Source organism: Lepidochelys olivacea, assembly GCF_965140295.1.
Source record: "Lepidochelys olivacea isolate rLepOli2 genome assembly, chromosome: 13".
NCBI lineage: Eukaryota > Metazoa > Chordata > Testudines > Cheloniidae > Lepidochelys > Lepidochelys olivacea.
Window position 1 is genome coordinate 8,032,643 of NC_140423.1, and position 22,566 is coordinate 8,055,208.

Below are 22,566 nucleotides of genomic sequence, written 5' to 3' on the forward strand. Positions count from 1 at the left end.
CAATCTTCATTATCGCCCCTTGTCGGGGATATTTATTTTTTTAAAAAAATCATTAAATGATACATTAAAAGGTTAAGTAAAAAAGAAAACAGGGGAGGGGGCGGGGGCTTCTTTCTCCTTCTTAGCAGATCGTGGAGACAGGTTAGAGCGCTGCTAAAAGCAGGGATGGGGTGTAACTGAAATAGGTCCTTGCGAGCAGGTCCCCTCTGGTGCTTTGCAATGGAGAGAACTTGATCCTCAGCCCAGTGAAGCCGATGGGAAGGGTCCTGCTTCAGAATCCAGGCTCCCATGAGAGTCGGCAGAAAAGAACTTGGTCTGACATATTCGCCTGGATTTCTTTCTCTCTCTCTCGACCCCGCTGCGGCTGGAGTCAATGGGAGTTTTGCAGCTGACACCCCTGGGTCTGACACTTCTCGAGGGCATGAAAAGTGGGAGACCGGCTGATTGACGGGATGGGCAAACCGACCGGGCTATCTGCTGCCATCTCTGCTTAAGCAGAACTCCCCTCTTCATAGCCCTGGGACAGGGCCCTCAGCTATTTCCGCCTATGATTTATTTCATACTGGGGCAATCCAATGCAGTGCGGTGAGGAGAAATCACTGAAGTCAGTAGCAAAACTCCCTTTGACTTCCACGAGGCCAGGATTTCACGCGTGGTGTTTTCACCTGCGATCTGGAGGTGGGCAAAACTGTCAGTGACTCTAGTGGGAGTCCTGTTAGGGAGGGATCTTCCCATAACATCTTATTTCTGATCCTTATTTACCATCGCTCTCAGTCACTTCCCATGCGGGCTACCCCTCTGATACTTGTTCCCATGTAGTGATTCCCTCGCCCCACACCACACAGGGCCGTGTCCCTTCTTCCAGCGGAGTTTCTTCCCGAATCACGGTATCCGTGGCGCACTGGTGTGGTATTTTCAGTAGTGATGTTACAACGATTTGCCGTTTAGGGAAAACAAGCTGGCCGGATCCTGGTAAGCCAGAGACACACAGCACGGTCCTTTGCTGGAGCCAGGAGATGGCTGACAAAAGCCTCAAGGCTGGAGAAAAGTTCTGCAGATTCTTTGGCCGAAGAGAAGCCGGACGCCCCGGTGTGTCTGACACTTGGTGTCCCGGGGCTGTTTGCTCTTGCAAAGAATCGTATTTAGGAAAGTAGCCCGGGGGGGGGGGGGAGGGAGGCAGTTAAAGGTAAATTTCAGCGGCACCTGAATGCGCAGCAGCCAAATGCTCTCCCACAGCGTCCCCCAGAGCAATCGGTGCTTAAAGGGCTAGGGAATGCCGTTTTGCCTTTTGTTTCTCTTAAGACAAAACTGGGTTCCTTTGAGGACAGGCGCGCTGGCTCTGCCTAGCCCGGGTCGCTTGGGATCCCCGGGGGGAAGTGACCTTGTCCGGGGAAGGGAGCGAGCGCCTAACCAGCTGCGTTTGGGTCAGTTTCAGAGTACTTGGAAGAATTCCCCGGGGATGGCCGAGAGTGTGTGAACTGCGGGGCGATGTCCACCCCGCTCTGGAGAAAGGATGGCACCGGGCACTATCTGTGCAACGCCTGCGGTCTCTATCACAAAATGAATGGCATCAACCGACCGCTCATCAAGCCACAGAAGAGGCTGGTAAGGCTGGCAGCCCCCAAACCGCCCATCTCTTTCCCCCTCTCTCCCGCGGCGCGCTAGGGAAGTGGGGGATCTGTGCCGGCGCCAGGCTCTGGCTAGAGGGGGTGGTCTGTGCGCTCCGGGGCGGTGGGGAGAGGCGAGTGAGGTGCCTCGGAGCTTTCTTCTGGGGCTTGGAGAATTAAAGGTCTGGCCCCTGAGATGTTGCAGCTCTGAGGAATCCAGCTGAGAAGTGAACTCGTGAGTGCTAAGCAATCATCCCAGCCATATTTGTGCCGTCGGTCGCTGGCGGTCGGTCACGCATGATGATGACGATGAGAATCATTGTTCCTGAGTCGTTAGCTATTATTCGCTGGTGTGAAAACAGCGCGCCCACCCCACCCGCCCAGCCTGACCTGTTCAGCAGGTAAAGGTGGAAGGATGAAATGACACCAGCTCGTTACAAACGGAGACTTCTGTGCAAGTTTGCAAGGAAACTAACTAGCTATTTACACAGCTACTGCAGCACTGGTGGTAGTCCTACGGGACTGATTTGAAAGGAGAAAGCGATAGGCTAAGAAACCAAAGGTTTACATATTTGTATGTTTCCTCGGGCAGATGATTTATCGAATCTGAATAGAGTGACATGCTCTCCCCTCAGTCGTTCCCACAAAGAGAAATCCAGTGGCTTGATTTTTACAAACATAGTCTTTGACACTGGAATACAGAGGTGTCACCCCTTAATCGAAATCTAGAGCTGAGAGCAGTTGGGTGCTTTCGTTTTGCAAGGTAGGATGAAATTCACATTGATAAGCGCGGGTTGTCTTGTCCTCTTTCCTCTCTCAGTCCACTTGCCTCGTATTTCAAACAAATGACAGGGTTTCTTGCCAGTCGGGGGAAAATCTTTAATGTTTGGGGCTGTATAAAACAGAATCTAAAGAGAGAAGCAAACTATGTCATGTCTTTTTTTGTTTTGTTTTTAATATGACCACCTTATCATTACCCGGGAACTGGCCTTTCTCTAAATATTTTTTATCCCCTCTATCAACAAAAAGTCTGTGTTTAAATTCAGGGGAAGTTATTCAATGTTCGTTTGACATATTTTGACATTGTTCTTTAAAAAGAAAAGAAAAAGCCCTGAGCTTAGTTGGGATTCTAGTGTACAGTGGCCAGTTAAAACAATATTGTGTGGGAGAGAATATTGTGTGTTTATAGTGCAGAAGAAGTGAATTTGCTTTTCATGTCAATAAAAAATTATCTTTCCAAAGTTTTGCCTCTTGAGGCCCCTGAAATTTTCTGCTATAATGCCTAGCAAAAAAACACACACCATATTTTGGAAGGCTACCAAAGATAGATTAAAATGATCTATAGAGTGTCTGATTGACCCTCTGTTGGGTTTTTGATCACTTTGAGTGTATTTTATTGGGATAAATACATGCGGGCACATGTATGCATTGCTCTCTTAGAGGTAAGGAGTAGACAACTAAGAATCTACCAAAGGAAAATACAGCCAGGTTAGCTAGAGAATAAAAAAATAGATATTAATGGGAATAAAGGCTCAGTGTCATGGGACTGTATTTACATTTAAATGCTAAGATGAGTAGCTGTGGTTTTCTCCCTCCAGTGTATAAGGACCCCTTCCAATGACAGGCAGAGATCTATTAGGACCCTCCTAGTTATTTAACTTGCTTGTTATTGAATGCAGGAATTCACAGCTCCGGACACATTGGTGGATACAAGCTGATCAATTACAAACATGTATGAACGCTGAGGATATTTTTAATATTGCTCTCAAACAGGAAAGGCCTGGTTCTGTGCATAGAGCTCTAAGTGTGCATATCACCGGTCCAAAGCTCCTTGTGTGCATTTCTGGGTTTGCAGAAAAGTTTTCCCATGTAGGCTCCCCAAGAAAGAGGTTTGAGTTCTGCCCTTCACGCAGGTCACCAGCTCCCACCTTCCTGTGATGCTTCCACAGTGCTGAAGTCAGTGGGTGTGTTGTTTGAGCGTGGCTCTGCGAAGAGGCTGGTCAGAAATCATGGCTACCGCCGTGTGAACTGAGAGGAGCCTTTTTTCAAGCGAGCACCATAAAAACATGGGCAGTAGAGTGTTTACCGGATGCGTGGGCCCCGTACAAAGTCAGGAACCACTTTGACGGCTTGTGGCTGAGGGATGTTTAAATTAGCCAGCTGAAAAATGCAACTGGGGAGTTACTAGTGGTGCGGCATGTGCCTGTCCTTGTGAAAACCTTGACCAAAACAAAGGCATTGCCTGTTGGACACTAGCTATTTGTGTGTTCAGTGGAGGGGCTGATCTTGCAATTCTGATTCAGGGGAATGAATAGCCTGTGCTCAAGGATCAAATGCCTAGGATCTCAATTTAGGACCAGACCCAACTTCCATTAAAGACCATCAGGCCTTTAATAGATTGAAATAACGAGTATATCTTAACAATTACTCTCCATAGTGTAAATGCCCTCAGGACATTCAATTAAATTAAATGACATGCTACTAAGCAGTATTTTCAGATTAAATGTGCCTCACCATTTCCAACCATTTCGATGATCACAAACACATAGAATAGGCATAGTATCAGGTTAATATATAGTAGTGCATGCATCTAGACAGACAAGCTGATTATCTATCTACTAGAATGCATGTTATCACCTCTTTCTAATATACTTTTTAGGCTGGGCTGAATATGGAACAACAAGTTAACACTGATCTAGCCTTACTTCTTTGAAGTCAATGGGAGCTTTGCCACTGATTTAAATGGGAGCATAATTGTCCCCGGTTAAATAAATACTGTAGGCTGGAATCTCATACAGTCACTGGTGCATTTCTGGCTGTCGGCATTGGCTGAAGGATAGGTTATGGTTATTGTGTTCATTAGTTGCTGTATCTTTTCAGATTAAAATATTAATCTTACAGGTATTATACATTGGATTCCATCACAGTTGGATCTCCTTGCAAGGGGGAGAAGGTGTGTCTTTTTCATGTAAATTCACCTTTGATATTTGAATTTAGTTGTAAAAAGTTTCACCTTTTCACACTGCAGTGATTGGAAACAGAGCTCAGGGCTCGATCCCTCAAACTCTTAATCAGTCAAGTCCTCCCACCAAAATTAGGGAATATCACACCAGTAAATATAAAGTTTCAGTTGGAAATAGATTTTTTTGCAAGAGCTTAGGGTATGAATGCTAATGTAAAATCCCTAATTTTTACACGTATGTCTCCAAAAAGCTGCAAAGATATTTGCACTTTAACTGTGTACGTAATCTGTGCATGTGTGTAAAGTAAAGCCTGTGTGCAAGTGTGTGCAGAATTAGGGTTTATCGATAAATAATTTGGTGAAGACCCTAGTAGTTTGGTATTAAAGATACTGTTATAGATATAATGTAACAATATGAATAGGATACTACACTCATTACTCAGGTAAAACTCTCATTGGATGTCAATGGACAGCTTTGACCAAGAATTTACAGGATCAGATCCATATAGCTCAGGGATCCCTAAGGAGCCCATTTTCCTTTGCATGATGATAAGTCTTACTGAGGTCACTATGCAGGGACTTTGGCTTTTAACAGAATACTTCTATGAACAATTACAATCTCTGTGCAACATTTGTGCTTAGTGAGCCTCAGTGTAAATTGTCTGTTTTCTGTCATATTGCCTTTGAAGCTTTGTTTACAAGTTATCTAGGCAGATGAGATTTATTTTAAAATTAAAACTAACATGTATCAGTTAAACTGATTTAGAAGTCTAGTGCCAATTTTTAATAAGATTTTTAATGGATTCCAACTTCTTATTATAACCAATTTCTTAAGAAAAACAACTGTTTTAAAATGTAATTCTTCTGTCCGCCTTGCTGTGTTTTGCTTTCTGGTATTTATTGATATCTTCAAAGTCAGTTACTGGAAATAGTAAAGATGCTTGTGTCTGAATTAGAGCGGGGCAGGAACTGGATTTTCGGTTTCACAGAAAATTCCGTGATTTCAGTTCTTCCCATTCCAAAATGGAACAAACCCCCCAAAATGTGAAATTTCCCATTAAATGAACATTTAAAAACATTAATTTCAGGTGAATGAAAATGTTTCGTTTTGATAAAAATGAAATATTTCCTTCTGATTTTGTTTTTTTACATTACACATAATGTAATATCAAAACAAAATGTTGTTTCAAACCAGGAAATTAAAATGTTGCATTCTCAAAATGGAACATTTTGCCATCATCAGAATGCTCCATCCCATTATTTTAAAACATAGTTTCATTAAAATCCACACGTTTCCCCGGAACGTTTTGCTTCCAGTGAATCAGCATTTTCTGATGGAAAAACATTCTGTCAGAAAACTTCCAACCAGCTGTAATGTGAATAGTGTCTGTATACTGGGGCAGATTCTGATCTCAGGTATACTGATGTAAATCCAGAGCAACTCCACTGATTTTGAAGACCTTTTTTGTTGAGAGAACTGTGTAACTGACTTCACAGCAGATGTTTCTCAGAGTCCTTTCAATACATATAGCAGATGAAATGGAGACAAATAGGTTGCACCATTATTAAGGGTTCATAGAGTTAGGGAAGGCTAACTCTCACACCTTCCCACTTGTGTACTATGTCCAGGCTGCCTAAGGATGCCAGGGCTATTTCCTATGCTGCAGGGGGTTAGGCCTGATCACTGATCACCCATCCTTTATGCAACAGCCTCATCGGTAGAGCTGGTCAAAAATTTTCTGATGCTATGGTTTTCCATTGGAAAATGATTGATTCAACAAAATCTAAACTATTTCACTAGAATGTATCAATTTCACCAAAAAATCCAGTAGGAAATCATCAAAATGCTTCATTTTGACAATAATATACTAGCATATAGTTGAAATGATAAAGTCAAAAAAAATTTCGATCTTATCAAAACTAAAGGGTTCAATAAGGTTGAAATGAAATATCTCAGAATATTTTGTGATATGAACATTCAGAGATTTAGACTTTTTGTCCTGATTTGAGACAAAACCAAATTAAAAATCCCAGAATTTCCCATGGGATGGAAATTCAATTTTTCAACCAGCTCTCCCCATAAGAGGAAAAATGATCAAGTTAGGGATGGTTTCAGAGCTCAGTCCCACTTATTGCATGTTCTGAGCTCAAAACACAGATGTGTAACAGCCATTTGATATGTCCAGCATCACTTACCTACCATAATCCTCCACCCCAGATCAGGAGGAACTGTTGTTAGGTTGTTATTACTGGTGGTATTTCCAAGCTGGGGGATGTAATGTATTTACATATGTATATATTCAAAGCTCCAGGCCTTGCCACATTGGGATATGCTACTAAGGTATTTTGTTGAAGTATTAGGACTTATTCATTGTAGGGGCTTTCCTGGTACAGGCCATCTGCCTAGCACTGGGGAATCATTACTGACTAAATACTTTAAATTGCCAGTTTTTAGAGATGTAACAGCTAGGACTGACAAATGGAACTAATCTAATGTTTAGATAAACTCTGATGTGTACAAGCAATCTTTCTTCTGACCAGCCCCAAATCTCAAGCTGTAGAGGTCTATGGCCATGTGCAAACGGTACTGCATGCAGGCCAGGTGTGTGTCTTAGGCCTTGTCTACACTACAGGGGAAATTCGATCTAAGCTACGCAATGTCGACAGGAGACGCTCTCCCATCGACTCCCCCTACCCTTCTCGATCCGGTGGAGTTCAGGAGACGACAGGAGAGCAATCTGTGGTCGATTAAGCGGGTCTTCATTAGATCTGCTAAATCGACCACTGATGCATCAATCGCCGCTCGTTGATCCCCCGGTAGACAAGTGTAGACAAGCCCTTAGCCTGTCTGGCAAGCTCTCACACAGCTCCTCTCCCTCACTCCTACATCCCAAAGACTCCCTTTATCAGACACACGCATGCATAGCCTCTCATTTTTAGAGTCCAGGCAGTATCCTATTCACGTCAACATTCACGACCATGTGAAGGATTTTCTCTGGCCATGGCAGGCCCTGGTAGGGACAGGGTTTTTACACCTATAAGGTCTGATTTGTCATCCATTGAAGTCAATGGCAAAGTTCTTATTGATTTAAGCACTGCGGGGTCAAGCTCCTAGTGAAGCGAACCTCGTGCATCTCTGCAGTTTAGGACACTTGAAAACACAAGCTGCTCATGACAGCTGCTCTTTTTGCTGCAGCGATTCCTAGTGCATTTTTCTCCAGCTGAAGTCAACAGGAATCTTGGCTGAGCAAGGAGGCTACTACAGACTAATATCATTTGGATTTGTCAGGAAAATAAATGGTCAGGTTTGATATATTTACATTTTAACGAGCCACTGAGCGTGTAACACCCATTCCCCAGAGGGCTATACATGCCCAGGAACTATTTTTCATAATTTTTAAGCAATTATTCACACACGATTCAATGCTGTGAGCTGGAAAGCGAAAACATTGGGACCAGCCCCTGTAATCAACTCCATGTAGGCAGACACTTGTACCCACCTGGAGGCCTGTGAACCAAAGTATCTGATTGCAAGATCAGGGCCTGGTCTATGGAAACTCACAACTCACATTATTTACTTATTCCCATAATATAAGAACTAGCGGCCACCGAATCAAATTAATGGGTAGCAGGTTTAAAACAAATAAAAGGATGTTCTTCTTCACTCAGCGCACAGTCAACCTGTGGAACTCCTTGCTTGAGGAGGTTGTGAGGCTAGGACTATTACAGGGTTTAAAAGAGAACTGGATAAATCCATGGATGTTAAGTCATTAATGGGTATTAACCAGGATGGGTAAGGAATGGTGTCCCTAGCCTCTGTTTGTCAGAGGGTGGAGATGGATGGCAGGAGAGAGATCACTTGATCATTACCTGTTAGGTTCACTCCCTCTGGGGCACCTGGCATTGGCCACTGTTGGCAGACAGGATACTGGGCTGGATGGATCTTTGGTCTGACCCAGTATGGCCATTCTTATGTTCTTATGTACAATTCGCATTGACTTCAGTGGGAGTCCCCTGCACAGTGCTTTGGCCCTAAGGGGGCAGATTTTCAGAGGGACTTAGCTCCCATTTAGGCACTGGAAGTGCCTTTCAGGGTAATTCAGGCACGCAGCGCTTTTTTGAAAATCAAGCCATTAGCGTCACAATGGGAGCTGATTGGCACTGAGCACTGGAAAATCTAGCCCTTAATGTCAGATTCACACTGGCATTTTTTTACTGGTATTTGAATCCTGTCATCATACAAAAAACTGGTTGTTCTGGTGATTTAAAAACAAAGTGACTGGCCCTTCAGCAGGCCGATAGCTGGACGACCACTTCCTGCTGCAGTTACGAAATCCAGTCTCCAAATGGGGAAATGGCTCCGCCAGCATGCAACATGCAACATGCAGCATGCCAGTCTCTCGTCTCCATAAGCAAGATCACTTGAAAAAAGAATTCGGTTCTGCTCCCATTCAATCAGTAGCAAAACTCTCATTGTCTTCACTGGAGTCAGGATCAGGACCACCTGGGAAACCGGTTTCAACCCCAAGGAATAAGGCAGAAGTGGGAGGCCAAAAAGAGGTGAAACTGAGGATGGCTGTGCTCTGGTTCTAAGGGCATGTCTACACTATAGCCGCTTCAACGGCACAGTTACGACGCTGCAGCCGTGCCACTGTAGCGTGGACACTTCCTTCGAGGATGGAAGGTTTTTTCCCCATCCATGTAGTTAATCCACCCCTCAGAAGGAGGTAGCTAGGTTGACTGAAGAATTATTCCATCAAACTAGCCGTGTCTACACAGGGGATTATGTCAACCTAACTACATTACTCAGCAGGACATAAAATTTTTCACAGCCTTGAGCGACATAGCTAGGTTGATCTAACCTCCAAGAATAAACCAGGCCTAAGGGGCCCAGTATTGCCATCCCTATGTAACAGACCTTCCACTGATATAAGCTCTGTGGAAATGTGTCCTAAGCAATTGTTAACAACACTGAGTCTACATTAGTTTACATTAGTTACCAATAGTTGAGTAAAGGGAGCTGGAGTGAGCTCTCAGTACACTCCAGGAAAAGGACCCATGTCTTCTTGTCCAGTTTATCCCTATTGTTTTCCCTTTGTTCCTATTTAAAGTCTCACAACAGGCTTGGTCCTTGTGGTTGTTGTTGTTTAATTAACTTTGAAATATCTGAGCTGAACAAATTCCACAAGGATTAATTTTCAAGATGCATGTTGCCATCCTAGGTCTGATTTCCCCCTGCCCTCCATAAAACCATTGTTTAAACCCCCAAAGCTTTAAAAAAAAAAAAAAAGTCGAGCTTCAGGGTTTCACATTTGCTTTGATTTTGCTAAGTCCTAGACTTTAAAAAAAAAAAAAAAGTTTTCTGCACAGAAATTTTCTGAGCAATATCCCTGCGTACAGTCTTCACTAGTTGGTTGGTAGTAAAAGAGTGCTGTACTTGAACCAGTGAATTCAATGAAACACTAAAGTCTCGTTAAGATGAGGAACCGTTGAATTACACTCCCTTACAGTGCATAGAAATATATACTTTGTAGTAAAATAATGCTCTGTTCTCTTTATCTTATGAGCTTCATTCTGTAACCAGCCTAGACAGATATTTCACTATGTATTATTTTGCCTGCTGGGTATGCTGCTTTTACTATGCAAAATTGCATTAAAATAAAAGGCATATTTTGCACTAGAGATTTCAATGTGACTGCACAGTAGTACAGCAGGAACGATACTTAGCAGTGCTGTATACAGCAGTGTAGTCATGTATATGAAGTTACGGTAAGTAAGAATAATACAGTTGCTAGCCCCTTTTATACGATACGGCAATGTTCTGTAAGCAGCAGTTTTGCGACTTATCCTTTTTTATCTTTGACATGAACAGAATGCAACCCTACTGATTTCCATAGAAAGCTATATTACTTAGTGATGGGCTGGGACGGAATTTTGTTTTATAGAGCATCTTTCATAGTCAAGATATCTTGAAGCACTTTACAAAATAATAAATTAGGCCCTGATCCTGAAAGCACATGTAATTGTGCATACGTGAGTAGTCCCATTGATTTTAATATTAAGCTAATGCAGAAGTTGTGATGCTGTCCCACAGCTAACAAGCAGCTCGGAGCCCTGGCTCAAGCCGAAGCCCTGGAATCCCTGAAGCAGGATTCTCAGCCTAGGTGGAGGAATCTCTGTCTCTCCAGCAGGGCACAATCCTGCAGCACGCTCAGGACACGCCTGATATCTGTCAGTCCCCACAGCAGAAAGGCTGGATGCAGGCCTCTAATAATGCAGTTTTGGGTTGACCAAAACTATTTGCAAATCCAAGTCAAATTTGGTGAACAGTTTCACCCAAAAAAAGAAACAGAGAATTTTTCCCCTGAAAAGTCAAACTGTCTTGTTTTGACATTTTCAAAATAAAATAGGATGTTTTGTTTAGAAATGTAGCTAGATTTTTTTAAAAGGGTAAAAACACCCAAAATGAAACAAAACAAAATGGGGGGGGGGATTGGTTTTGGTCAAATGAAACAAAATATTTTTCAGATTCTTTTGGTTTGGCTGCCAAACCAAAAAAATCAATTCTCTGATGGCTCTATTCTTAACTTGGTTCTTATTCAGTGAAAACATCCACTAATTGTAAGATTGGGCCCTTTCTGAGGACTCAACTATTTTCCAAGTTACTGAGGTTGTAATTTTTTTTTTAAGGCAAACATAGAACTTTCCACTGCACGGTGGCACAGAAATATACCACATGGTTACTGCAGCACCTCATGAAATAATTTTAGTAGAGCATGAATATCCACATGGATATGTTCCGTGCAAGTTATTGCACTGTTAGCAAAAAACCCCAACAAAGAACAAAAAAGGAATTAAAATGATTAAATTGTTCTTATAATAAGAACAATGTTCTCATGAAAATCTATAACACCAATCACATTCTGAGCTGAGAACGCATGTTCATTCGATAGAGAGGTTTCAGAAAAGAGTAACTATAGCCATTATTTAACTCTTCGTGCGTAGGTAATGCCACTTATAACATCCTTTGAGGACCTTGACTTGGGGTTTGAGCTTAAATACCATGTTAACTGATGGGTATCTAGATCTGTGCAAAATGTATGGTGTGTTTTGATTTACTATTTCATTGGTTTCAGTTCATGTGATTTACCACCCCTTGAGTTTTAGGCTCATTCGAAGCTAGAATGGCAAAGGAACTCAAATTAATAATCCCCAGCTCCTATATAGCGTTTTTCATCAGCAGATTTCAGACTTGTGTGTTTTGCAACACTCTGCCTTGCATCTGGGTTTGTATGGTTTCATGAGACATCTCAGTGATCCAGATTTCAGAGGTTTCACAAAGGTTCATTTGACCAAGAAGACCTACCATTTGCCCACCTGTAGCAATCTGTCTAATGACCCAGTTCCCCAACAGTCATGCCCATCTAAAGTGGCAACAAGTTTTGATGAGATGTTCTGGGGGTTCAAAGGTATTTTCTATGAAACGCCTCTGCTTTCATTTCCATGTTCTGAGTTTCTGATGGCTTTGTGGTTTTCTTCAAACAGTCAGCCAGCTCCACAGAGAGACCATCCTCTGTTAATTCTGAGTTTCTTGGGTCAGTAGCTCTGTTAGACCTTCATGTAGCTAACTTTAGCGTACATTTTATTAAATATGCTCAGACGAATGATTCCAAGAGCTTTATCAGCAGCAGTTGGCTGTCAAGTGCAGCCCATGAAGGGCTTTTTGTTTAAGTGTATGCTACATTTATATAAATAAACACTGGAGTACAATGTTGAAGTCAACAACTTCCTAGACAAGGTCAGAATGCTACAATGGCGGACTTTGCATTGGGGGTGGGGAAGGGCAAGAACGCTCTTTCTTTTAAGTAAACTGCTGGGAAATTAGTAATAATATTTTGTACCTTTTGTCCTTCAGTAAGCAAAAGTAGCCTTGACTGTGTCTTTCTTGCTGCAGTGGAAAGTTAAATCACAATGGGCAACTTCAGAGAATGTTTAAAGTTTTTTAGACCCAGTGTTTTGGTAACCCTGGGCCTGATCACGCTCCCAGTGACTTCCCTAGGAGAAGGAGATGGTTCCATGGTCTGTAAAAGTATTTGAAACAACAGTGTATTAAAACTATCTTATAGTTGGTTCTGAAATGCCGTCAGTTGCATATTACTCACTCTTCTGTCACAAAACTGCTAGGTGACTGATGATGCAAAGATTACAGAGTAGGAAGGATTTTCTACTGAGTTAGGCACTGAACTGGAACTGAGGAGATGTGGTTTCTATTCCCAGCTCAGCCCCTGACTTGTCTACATGGTGCTTTAGTCCACACAAGAGGGTGTAACTTTTAGTCTGTGCTAGGCTGTCACACACTAAATGACTCGGGTGGACCCTGCTGATGCACAGTAATGTAGTACAGTTTGAAATGGGACCACATTAACGTGCACCAGGGAAATTTTAGTGCACACCAGCACGGTCTACACGGGCCCTTTAGTGCACGACACCCTAGCACAGCCTAAAATTTACCCCCGTATGGTGTGGACTAGAGTGCTGTGTAGACAAACCCTTTATGTCTGACCTTGGAGAAGTCATTTAATCTACCATGTGTCCCAGTTCCCCATTTGTTTAGTGGAAATAGCACTTTCCTGTCTCGCAGTGTTGGGGAGAGAATAAAATCCATTAGGGATTTGAGGCCCTCAAATACGAGGGTGATGAAGGCTGTAGAAGTATCTAGATAGGAAGACCACTTTGGTGCCAGGCCTAGTATTGGAATTCAGTGGTCAGGAGCACAATTTCAGCAAGTCTGACCTCATGTCATGAGACCTGCTTGATCATCCGGGGCGGTGGGTCCAGCCTCTCAGGTAGTACTGGATAGGTTATCCTGCTATAACACTTAAGGGTGGTACTTTCCAAAGGTCTCAGCACTGGCCTTACTCTACATCCAGTCAGTGGTAGAAGTCCCCCAGTCTTCAGCGGGGACAGCTAGGCCAAAACCAAGCACCTCCTCTTAATACCAGATGTGGTCCTTACGACTGTGAGTAGGCCCATTGGCTTGCAGTATGTGCTGCTTCCATGGGACTATTGATGATAGGAGAGACTATGGGACTGTTTTCAGGCTAGGTTGTGCCAATTCTGCAAGGTGCTGATCTCCTTCTTCTCTAGCTGAGTTACCTGAGGATGCTCAGCTCGACACAAGATGTGAGCTAAGCAAATGGGGCCCGATAGCAGTTAAGGAGGCATATCTGAGGGTAGGATTTTGCCCGGGTTAGCTATACCAGGTTAGCTATACCAGGTATATCCATGACCCCATCCCTCCTGCTCAGGACAGAAATTGCTAGGGAAAGATTTTGAACATCATCAGATTCTTTTCTGTGCAAAAGTTAATCCGCTTGCATCTCAGGGTTATGTTTTGGCAGGTTGTTTTTTGAAAAATAAATAATGTATAAAGGAATATAATGATCTGCAACAAGTTGCTGAAGGTTTCAGAGTAACAGCCGTGTTAGTCTGTATTCGCAAAAAGAAAAGGAGGACTTGTGGCACCTTAGAGACTAACCAATTTATTAGAGCATAAGCTTTCGTGAGCTACAGCTCACTTCCTCAGATGCATATCGTGGAAACTGCAGCAGGCTTTATATATACACAGAGAATATGAAACAATACCTATTCCCACCCCACTGTCCTGCTGGTAATAGCTTATCTAAAGTGATTTCCAGCACAAATCCAGGTTTTCTCACCCTCCACCCCCCCACACAAATTCACTCTTCTGCTGGTGATAGCCCATCCAAAGTGACAACTCTTTACACAATGTGCATGACAATCAAGCTGGGCTATTTCCTGCATAAATCCAGGTTCTCACATCCCCCCCACCCCCATACACACACAAACTCACTCTCCTGCTGGTAATAGCTCATCCAAACTGACCACTCTTCAAGTTAAAATCCAAGTTAAACCAGAACATCTGGGGGGGGGGGTAGGAAAAAACAAGAGGAAACAGGCTACCTTGCATAATGACTTAGCCACTCCAAGTCTCTATTTAAGCCTAAATTAATAGTATCCAATTTGCAAATGAATTCCAATTCAGCAGTTTCTCGCTGGAGTCTGGATTTGAAGTTTTTTTGTTTTAAGATAGCGACCTTCATGTCTGTGATCGCGTGACCAGAGAGATTGAAGTGTTCTCCGACTGGTTTATGAATGTTATAATTCTTGACATCTGATTTGTGTCCATTTATTCTTTTACGTAGAGACTGTCCAGTTTGACCAATGTACATGGCAGAGGGGCATTGCTGGCACATGATGGCATATATCACATTGGTGGATGTGCAGGTGAACGAGCCTCTGATAGTGTGGCTGATGTTATTAGGCCCTGTGATGGTGTCCCCTGAATAGATATGTGGGCACAGTTGGCAACGGGCTTTGTTGCAAGGATAAGTTCCTGGGTTAGTGGTTCTGTTGTGTGGTATGTGGTTGTTGGTGAGTATTTGCTTCAGGTTGCAGGGCTGTCTGTAGGCAAGGACTGGCCTGTCTCCCAAGGGTGAGAAAACCTGGATTTGTGCTGGAAATCACTTTAGATAAGCTATTACCAGCAGGACAGTGGGGTGGGAATAGGTATTGTTTCATATTCTCTGTGTATATATAAAGCCTGCTGCAGTTTCCACGATATGCATCTGAGGAAGTGAGCTGTAGCTCACGAAAGCTTATGCTCTAATAAATTGGTTAGTCTCTAAGGTGCCACAAGTCCTCCTTTTCAAGTTGCTGAAGCTGCTTCACTTAGCAACCAGTGACTCAAAGAGCTTTCTGTCACTTTGCCCTCCCTGTCTTCTGAAACTCAAATCTGATCTGCACTTAACAACTAACTTTGTAAAACGTTTCATTTTTGTTCCTTCTCCCCTTACCCAATTTATCACAATGCTTAGTAATGATGTGACGCAATAATGGGAAAACAAAACAGATGTGGAATTCTTTGTTACTTGCATCACCCAACATCTATCTCCGTGATGAATTGACATTTTTGTCCCCAGGCTGAAGAACATCACTCAAACACCTGAATGTGGCGATAGTCCATGATATTAAATATGGCACCAGTATCTTTACACTTACTGAAGAGTCCTGTTCAAATAGTTGGAATGCCTAGCGCTAAGAGACATTAAAATGAAACGCCCATAAGTTGACAAGCTAAAACCCTGTGTTGAGAGCTCTGAATTTCCCACTAGCTGAGAACACGATTGACAGAGACAGGCCTGCTGCTTCTACAAAGTGTTTCTGCTTCCAGCTAAAGAAACATTAGCTTTGGGACTTGTCCTGCAGTCAAGCCACCCACAAAAATTGGAATTAATTAGTGTTTGGAAAGTGCTTTGGGCTCTTTAGATGAGAGGCGGGAGATGCAGGAAGTGCAAAGGATCATTCTTTTTTTATGAACCCGTTCCAAGCCCAAACACCACTGATGATTTACACCAGAGATCAGTCTGGCCCCCATTAACTTTAACAGTTAATTTAAATCAACAGCATTTTTCTATGGAGTTCGCAAAATTTCTACTTTCAAAACATGGATAATAATTCTTATAAGACTCGTCTCCCTCCGAGTGGATCACTTGGAAATTATCGCACCATGTTATGAAATATTATTTCTCGGAACATATTTATTTAACATTAGTGGAAGGGATTAAAAGGATGTTTGCAAGGTTTATCAAGCTCCATAAAAGAACGTTTGCAAATCAAATGAGCTCACTGGACGGCTATTTCTTTGATGTGTATTTTGTTATCTTGTGCATTTAGTCAGCATTTTTCATCGTCCAGGAAATCAGTGTAATTTGAGATTTTTCCTTTTCCCCCTGCATGCAAACTCTTACTTTTCTTTTTTTCATGTGTGTGGGGTTTTTTTTAGTCTTCATCGAGACGCGCTGGCCTTTGTTGCACTAACTGTCACACAACTAATACTACCCTCTGGAGACGGAATGCAGAAGGAGAGCCAGTCTGCAATGCCTGTGGATTATACATGAAACTCCATGGGGTAAGGCGCTAATTTATCCTCCAGAGGAAACCATATTGTCTTTAATCATTTCCCACCAGGTTTAAAATATCCTGCCTTCACTTCCTATTGGAAGGGGCAGCTTTATCCAGTCCAAGAATTGGAAAGAATTCAGAAAAGAGCTAAAGGAATGATCTAAGTCTGGAAAACACGTCTTATAGTGAGGGACTTAAGAAACTCAGTCTGTTTCATTTATCAAAGAGAAAGTTAAAAGGTGATTTTTATCATGCTCTACAAGAACATACATGGGGAAGACATTTCTGATAGTAGATGGCTCTTTAACCTAGCAGGAAAAGGCATAATGAAATTCAGTGGTTAGGAGCAGAAGCTAGATAAATTCAGACTGGAAATAATGTGCACGTTTAACGGTGATGATAATTAACTATTGGAACAATTTACCTGTGGACGTGGTGGATTCTCCATCACTTGAAGTCTTTAATTCAAGGTTTGCTGTCTTTCTAAAAGATCTGCTGTAAATCAAACAGAAGTTATGGGCCTGATGCAGAAACTACTGGGTGAGGTTCTCTAGCCTGTGTGATGCAGGAGGTCAGAGTAGATGGTTATAACAGACCCTTCTGGCCTTAAAATCTATTCATTTTAAAGGCGGCAATACGTCTTTCCTTTCCATTATCTCAGGGGCACAAGTGTGATTCTGTTTCTGCTAACATTTTAATATGAATGTAGTAGATAAGAAAGATGTGATTGCTAGCCTGGAGTTCCCTGTTTCCATAGAACAGGTACCTCCAAGGTAGCAGCAGGGCAAAGTTTCCCAGACCAGGACTATGCACCTGCCCAGACCTGGCAGGGGCATGTCTAGAGGAGACAGGATGGTTTAGTCTCCACGCCCATTCGATTCTTGGTTTCTAGTAAGAAGGGCAGTTAGCGCCAAGTTGTGGAGATGGTTTGATGATGTTTATCCACTCAGGGCAGGAACCTCTAGTGAATTGTCCATAGGCCACAAAGCAGACTTTGTGCTTCAGCCTGGGCCAATTTGAGCCAGTGCCCTAGAGGTTAACATCTCTCTATCCCATGACCATTCCCTGGGAGACATCCAGTGCCCCACACACGGGTGTAATTTAATAAGACACAGTTGCAAAGGTCACTAATAAATCAGGAAAAGGAAAATAGGAAATAATGGAAAAGAACAAAATTTGTGTGAAAGCCTCAACTGTTCAGCCTTATACATCTTCCAGCCAAGGCCTGTTGTGGAGAAAAATAGCACTTAGTGAAGGACAAGGTCTTTGCATGAGCTACAGTATGTAAATATAAAAGTAACACACATGGCAGAGCTCAGTACAATACACTATTAATGATTCCAAACTTTGTGGGTGTCAAGGTGCCACGACCTCTGGCAATGAAAAAGGAAAGCATCCAGACAAGGAAAAGGAAGCCTAAAAACATTACCAAAGGCAAAACCTCAACAGGTATGGTTCTTTTATTATTCCTCCCTATGGCTTAGACTCTAAGTAGGGCCTAGTGTTGTCAGTGATTCTACAGCTATGAAATTGGCTAAAAAGTTAATTCCTGCTACAGAATACGCCTGCAGAATCTAATCTTTCCTACAAGAAAACAGAGTGTCTTTTAGTCTTTATGACTGGAAAGAAAACCCTGCAGATGCAAGCTGATGCAGTGTTGTTTCCCTGAGCCTCAGACGAGAGTCCCATTCTTCTCATTGGGGTGTCCACTCATGTTGGCGATGTAAACGGCAGTGCTGTTAGCTATCTCACTGCTGGGCATTTTAGAAGACACATGCAGACACTGTATCCCTGGATGTTGGATGGATGGAGTATATAGGGGTGGGAGCAGTAGGGCAGCCGGGTATTTTCAAGAGTTGCTGGGGCAGAGGGAGGTAGGAAAGGTTAAGAGAGGATTTAAAAAATTCCCCTCAGAAGCACTTGAGAGAGATCTTGTCAATTTCACTTTGCTGCTATACGCCTCCATGCTGCGCAAAGGGTTCCTGAACTGCAGCTTCAGCAGCAAGGATGTAACTGGTGTAAAGGGGAAAGGTGGGGGCCGGGAGTGCCTCAGATGGTCTGCTGAGCCAGTGAGGGGAATGCCTTGTGTTGCACTCAGCAGCAACCCTCTTGCTGGTTTAAGAGTGGGGCTGATGGACTCTGAAACCATTCCAGCCCTCTTCAGTCAAATGCATGATGAGAGCCAGGCTGTGGGGCCTTTAGTGTGATGGGTGTTAAGGTGGGGAGCAAATGAGTGGACTCGTCTCAGGGCTCTGACAGGAAGGGCCACCCAGGAAGAATAACGTTCATGTCTATCACGTGTCTCCCTCCCTCCCAAGTACCTCTAGCATGTCACTTACCAATCAGTTCTGTTTTTTCCATGTTTTATCTGAGAAACAAACAAACAAACAAACTACCACACAAAAAGTACTCTCATGTTTCAACAATGCCATGAGATAGGAGATTCTCCCCTAAAAAAGTTCAGGGAGCTATTAAAATATAAATGACTGTTTCTCTGAGAACTGACTTATGTGTCTGCTACTTTATCAACTGGTAACCGTTATTTTTCAGGGTCTACAACTTCAGCCACTAACTCCCCTTCTTCCATTACAAACTCGGACAGCACCGTCACTTTAAAAACCGAACCCAATGTGACATCACAGTACCCAGGACAAACCATAGTGTCAGTCTCCCAGGTAAAGCTTGAGATCAGAGAGCTATTTGTATTTGTTCGCATTGATTTTTTTGACTAGCCGGTACCGGACTAAGTAGTTTAACTGTCTGTTGCTACAACAAGCCAGTTTCATAATTAGACTCTCCCATCCACACCTCAACCTGTCTTCTATCCCTAAATGCACCTTTTGCTCTGAAAAGTATTAGGCACAGATATAAAGGGTGGCCACAAGTTTTATAATTTGCATAGAGTCCAGTTCTACCCTTCTACAGAGTACACAGCTTCAACTTGCACTGATGGCAATGGGCGTTATGTCCATGTAGCTGGGCTTGATTCTGATCTTGCTCTGTTGTAAATCAGGAATAACACAATGGAGTCAATTGAAAACCAGTGTAAGTGAGATTAGGAACTTGCAGAGTTCTTGACAGCTTTCTAATCAGACAGGTATATACTTACCTGTATGGCATTCTCTTTATTGTTCTGCTGGCAATTAGAGGTGTATCTAACACTCATGGAAGTGCAGCGCAAAGAGTGTTCTCTAGAGATCATTGGGTGTCAGACCCATTTCCTGTCTCACGAGTTTGTCTGGATGGGTTGCATTGGGTGCACGGATTGGTGCTTTGTTTATCTGATGGAAGAGATGGCTCTAAATCAAAATGTTCTGACTATGCATCGTCTTTATATTGGGCCTAACCAAGCCTCTGAATCTGAATATGTCTGAATTTAAGGGAAGTTCCGACTGAGATCCCATCTGTGAGACTTGGTGCCCTCTCTAGTTATAGTAGAGGTTCTTGGTTGACATTGATAAATGTGATTGGTGTTATGGTTATAAAGAACATACGTGTGCCCAGAGATCTCCAAACTGGACACATTCAATCTATCTATCAATCAATCAATCAGTAGAGCCAGGTATAGCACAGGCTTCTTCCAGAGAGCTCTGCTAAGGCACTTTAGTCTTAGAATGAAGCAATACTCTTGTCTAGTTCTGGGGTTCTCTTGAGCATACAATTCTGCTAGGGTCTAATCTATCATATTCATAATCTCTCATATTCATACTACTAAATTATGACAAATCTGACTATTCTTTTGCTAATGACATGATGCGAGTAATGGGTTTATCTTACATTCCCTTCATTCAGAATTGGAACACTATCAGCTAAATTGCTGGGGTTTTCAATAGAGCCTAAGGAAGATAGGCATCGAATTCCCATTACATTTCAATGGAAGTCAGACACCCAATTCCGTTAGGTTTCTTCAGAAATCCCATCCTAAGTGATTAGCTAGACGATTTTAGAGCTCGATTATTGCATCACTGATCAAAGACAAATACAAATAAATAAAAGTAACTCTAACTCAGTGTTCTCATTTTGAAACTTCTGCTTTAAATATATATTAAAATACATCTGTGGCTTTATAATAATTCTCCTTATCGTAATCTTCATAGGCTCAAAGCCAGTCGGATGACACACTGGCCAGCGGCCATTCTGAGTTCAAATTTGAACCTGAGGATTACGCCTTCACTTCTGCTACCATGACTCAACAGTCAGGACTAAGCATTCCCCTCCGTCAGGACTCTTGGTGCGCACTGGCATTGGCCTAGAAAGAAGGCTTCCAATAAAACACTCTGGACCAACCTTTCTACCTTCCCAACTAACGGATAAGAGGCAAAAGAAATGGCTGCCTTAGAGCTTTGGGACTGAAAGGTTTCAAGTAGTCCATATATGATTCTGAGTTCAAAGACAGATTTCTCTCAGAGGCTGGAAGTGAAAGCTTAGAAAATGTTGGCTATACTTGGCCAAGTTCATTCTTCCTGACTGACTTGTTCTGTGGTACTCACGCCTCTAAAAGCTTTCACTCTGCAGAACTGAACTGGAGACGCCTCCCCAAAGCAAAAGAAAAGGGGATGTCTCTCTTTTCATGAGGAATCCTTTATCTTCCTGAGATGAAACAAATAAATACATCCCAGAATCTATGTTTATTCACGATTATTTCTCCCTTTTCTGACTCTTCTGTGTGCAATTTCTTCCACTTTCCAAAAGACTGTGATAATATAGCACCAAGTAACTTAATTCTATTAACACGTAAACTGTGTTGCCTTCCTTATGTTTACTGGCCACAGCAGGAAAGGAAAAAAAGACCCTGTTGTTTTAAACGTATGCTGTTTTATATTAAAAACAATCATCTCTATAGAGCATTCGCTTCTGAAGCATTTAGTCTCTCAACACTGATCCCATGAGTCATTCATGACATAAACACGCTGCTCTTCCAGTTCTATATCCAAAGAAAGAATTTCTTTTTCTTTTTAGGCAAACCATGTGACAAAAATGGTCAAAAAAGATTCCGATAATAAAATAAAAGAAACCTTTGAAATGTCCTTTTTCTTTTGGGTTATTTTGTTGTCGTTTCCAGTATTGCCAACTCCACACATTCAAAAATCACAAGTAAAGCGCCTAAAAATCATGAGCTCAGCTTAAATTCATGAGATTTTTTTTTAACCCTAATAAATGTGTGGTTCTTTTTGTTTGCCTTCTGGTGTTAGACTGTTTAGAGTTCATGTTTTCAAGCTTTTATCTGAAGTATGGGCATGGCTTACAGACTCCTACATGGAGAACTCAGAGCTGGGATTATGATCTGGGAATTGGCTGTGTAAAATGGCAGCCTTGTCTACAACAGGTCTATTTACGGCCTGCATCCTGAGTCATAACTTTAGGGAGAAAATAAATTGTTCCTACTCTTTATTCCTGCCAGCAATGGAGAACCCATGCAGTTACAGGCGCATTGACGTCAATGAAAGACTGCCTTTGACTTCAGTGGGAGCCCTTTCAATTAGCTTGCCTGCGCTTTTGGATCAGCTCCTTAGATCACGTGATCTTGAAAGCTTATGCCCAGATAAATTTGTTAGTCTCTAAGGTGCCACTAGTACTCTTCATTGTTTTTGATAGGGTTCTGTATTGCCCTTGATCGTGCAACAGCGAGACAAGTCAAATTGCCATGAACCCATGGAAATGATGTTGGTGGGACCTCATGGAGGCGGTAGGGAGCTACATAGTGACATTCACCCCAGTGCGTCGCCTCTCTTTGCCCCCTACAGCTGCCTTGCCTCCGCCAGGCCCCGGGGAAAGGAGTGAGGGAAGAGCCAGTCAATGCACCATGTCCTGTTTGAGCTCTCTGGTCCAGGGGTGGCCAACCTGGGGCTCCGGAGCCACACGCGGCTCTTCAGAGGTTAACATGCGGCTCCTTGTACAAGCACCGACTCCGGGGCTGGAGCTACAGGGGCCAACTTTCCAGTGTGCCGGGGGTGCTCGCGGCTCAACCCCTGGCTCTGCCACTAGCCCTGCCCCCACTACATCCCTTCCCGC

General features: G+C 42.8%; 1 protein-coding gene across 3 annotated transcripts in view; it reads left to right on the forward strand.

The window, feature by feature from the left end:
- Positions 1-21,560, forward strand: part of GATA5 (GATA binding protein 5) — a 35,794-nt gene extending 14,234 nt beyond the window's left edge. For 2 of the 3 annotated variants that reach the window (XM_084645534.1, XM_084645533.1), the window contains exons 3-7: positions 1,430-1,605; positions 16,436-16,561; positions 17,916-18,003; positions 19,105-19,229; positions 20,652-21,559. In XM_084645534.1, the coding sequence (XP_084501660.1) occupies positions 1,430-1,605; positions 16,436-16,561; positions 17,916-18,003; positions 19,105-19,229; positions 20,652-20,807 (671 nt within the window). In that variant the 3' untranslated portion in view covers positions 20,808-21,559. Of the gene's footprint in view, positions 1-1,429; positions 1,606-16,435; positions 16,562-17,915; positions 18,004-19,104; positions 19,230-20,651 lie in introns of all 3 variants that reach the window. The other variant, XM_084645535.1, reaches the window with a different exon arrangement.
- The last annotated feature ends 1,006 nt before the right edge of the window (positions 21,561-22,566 follow it).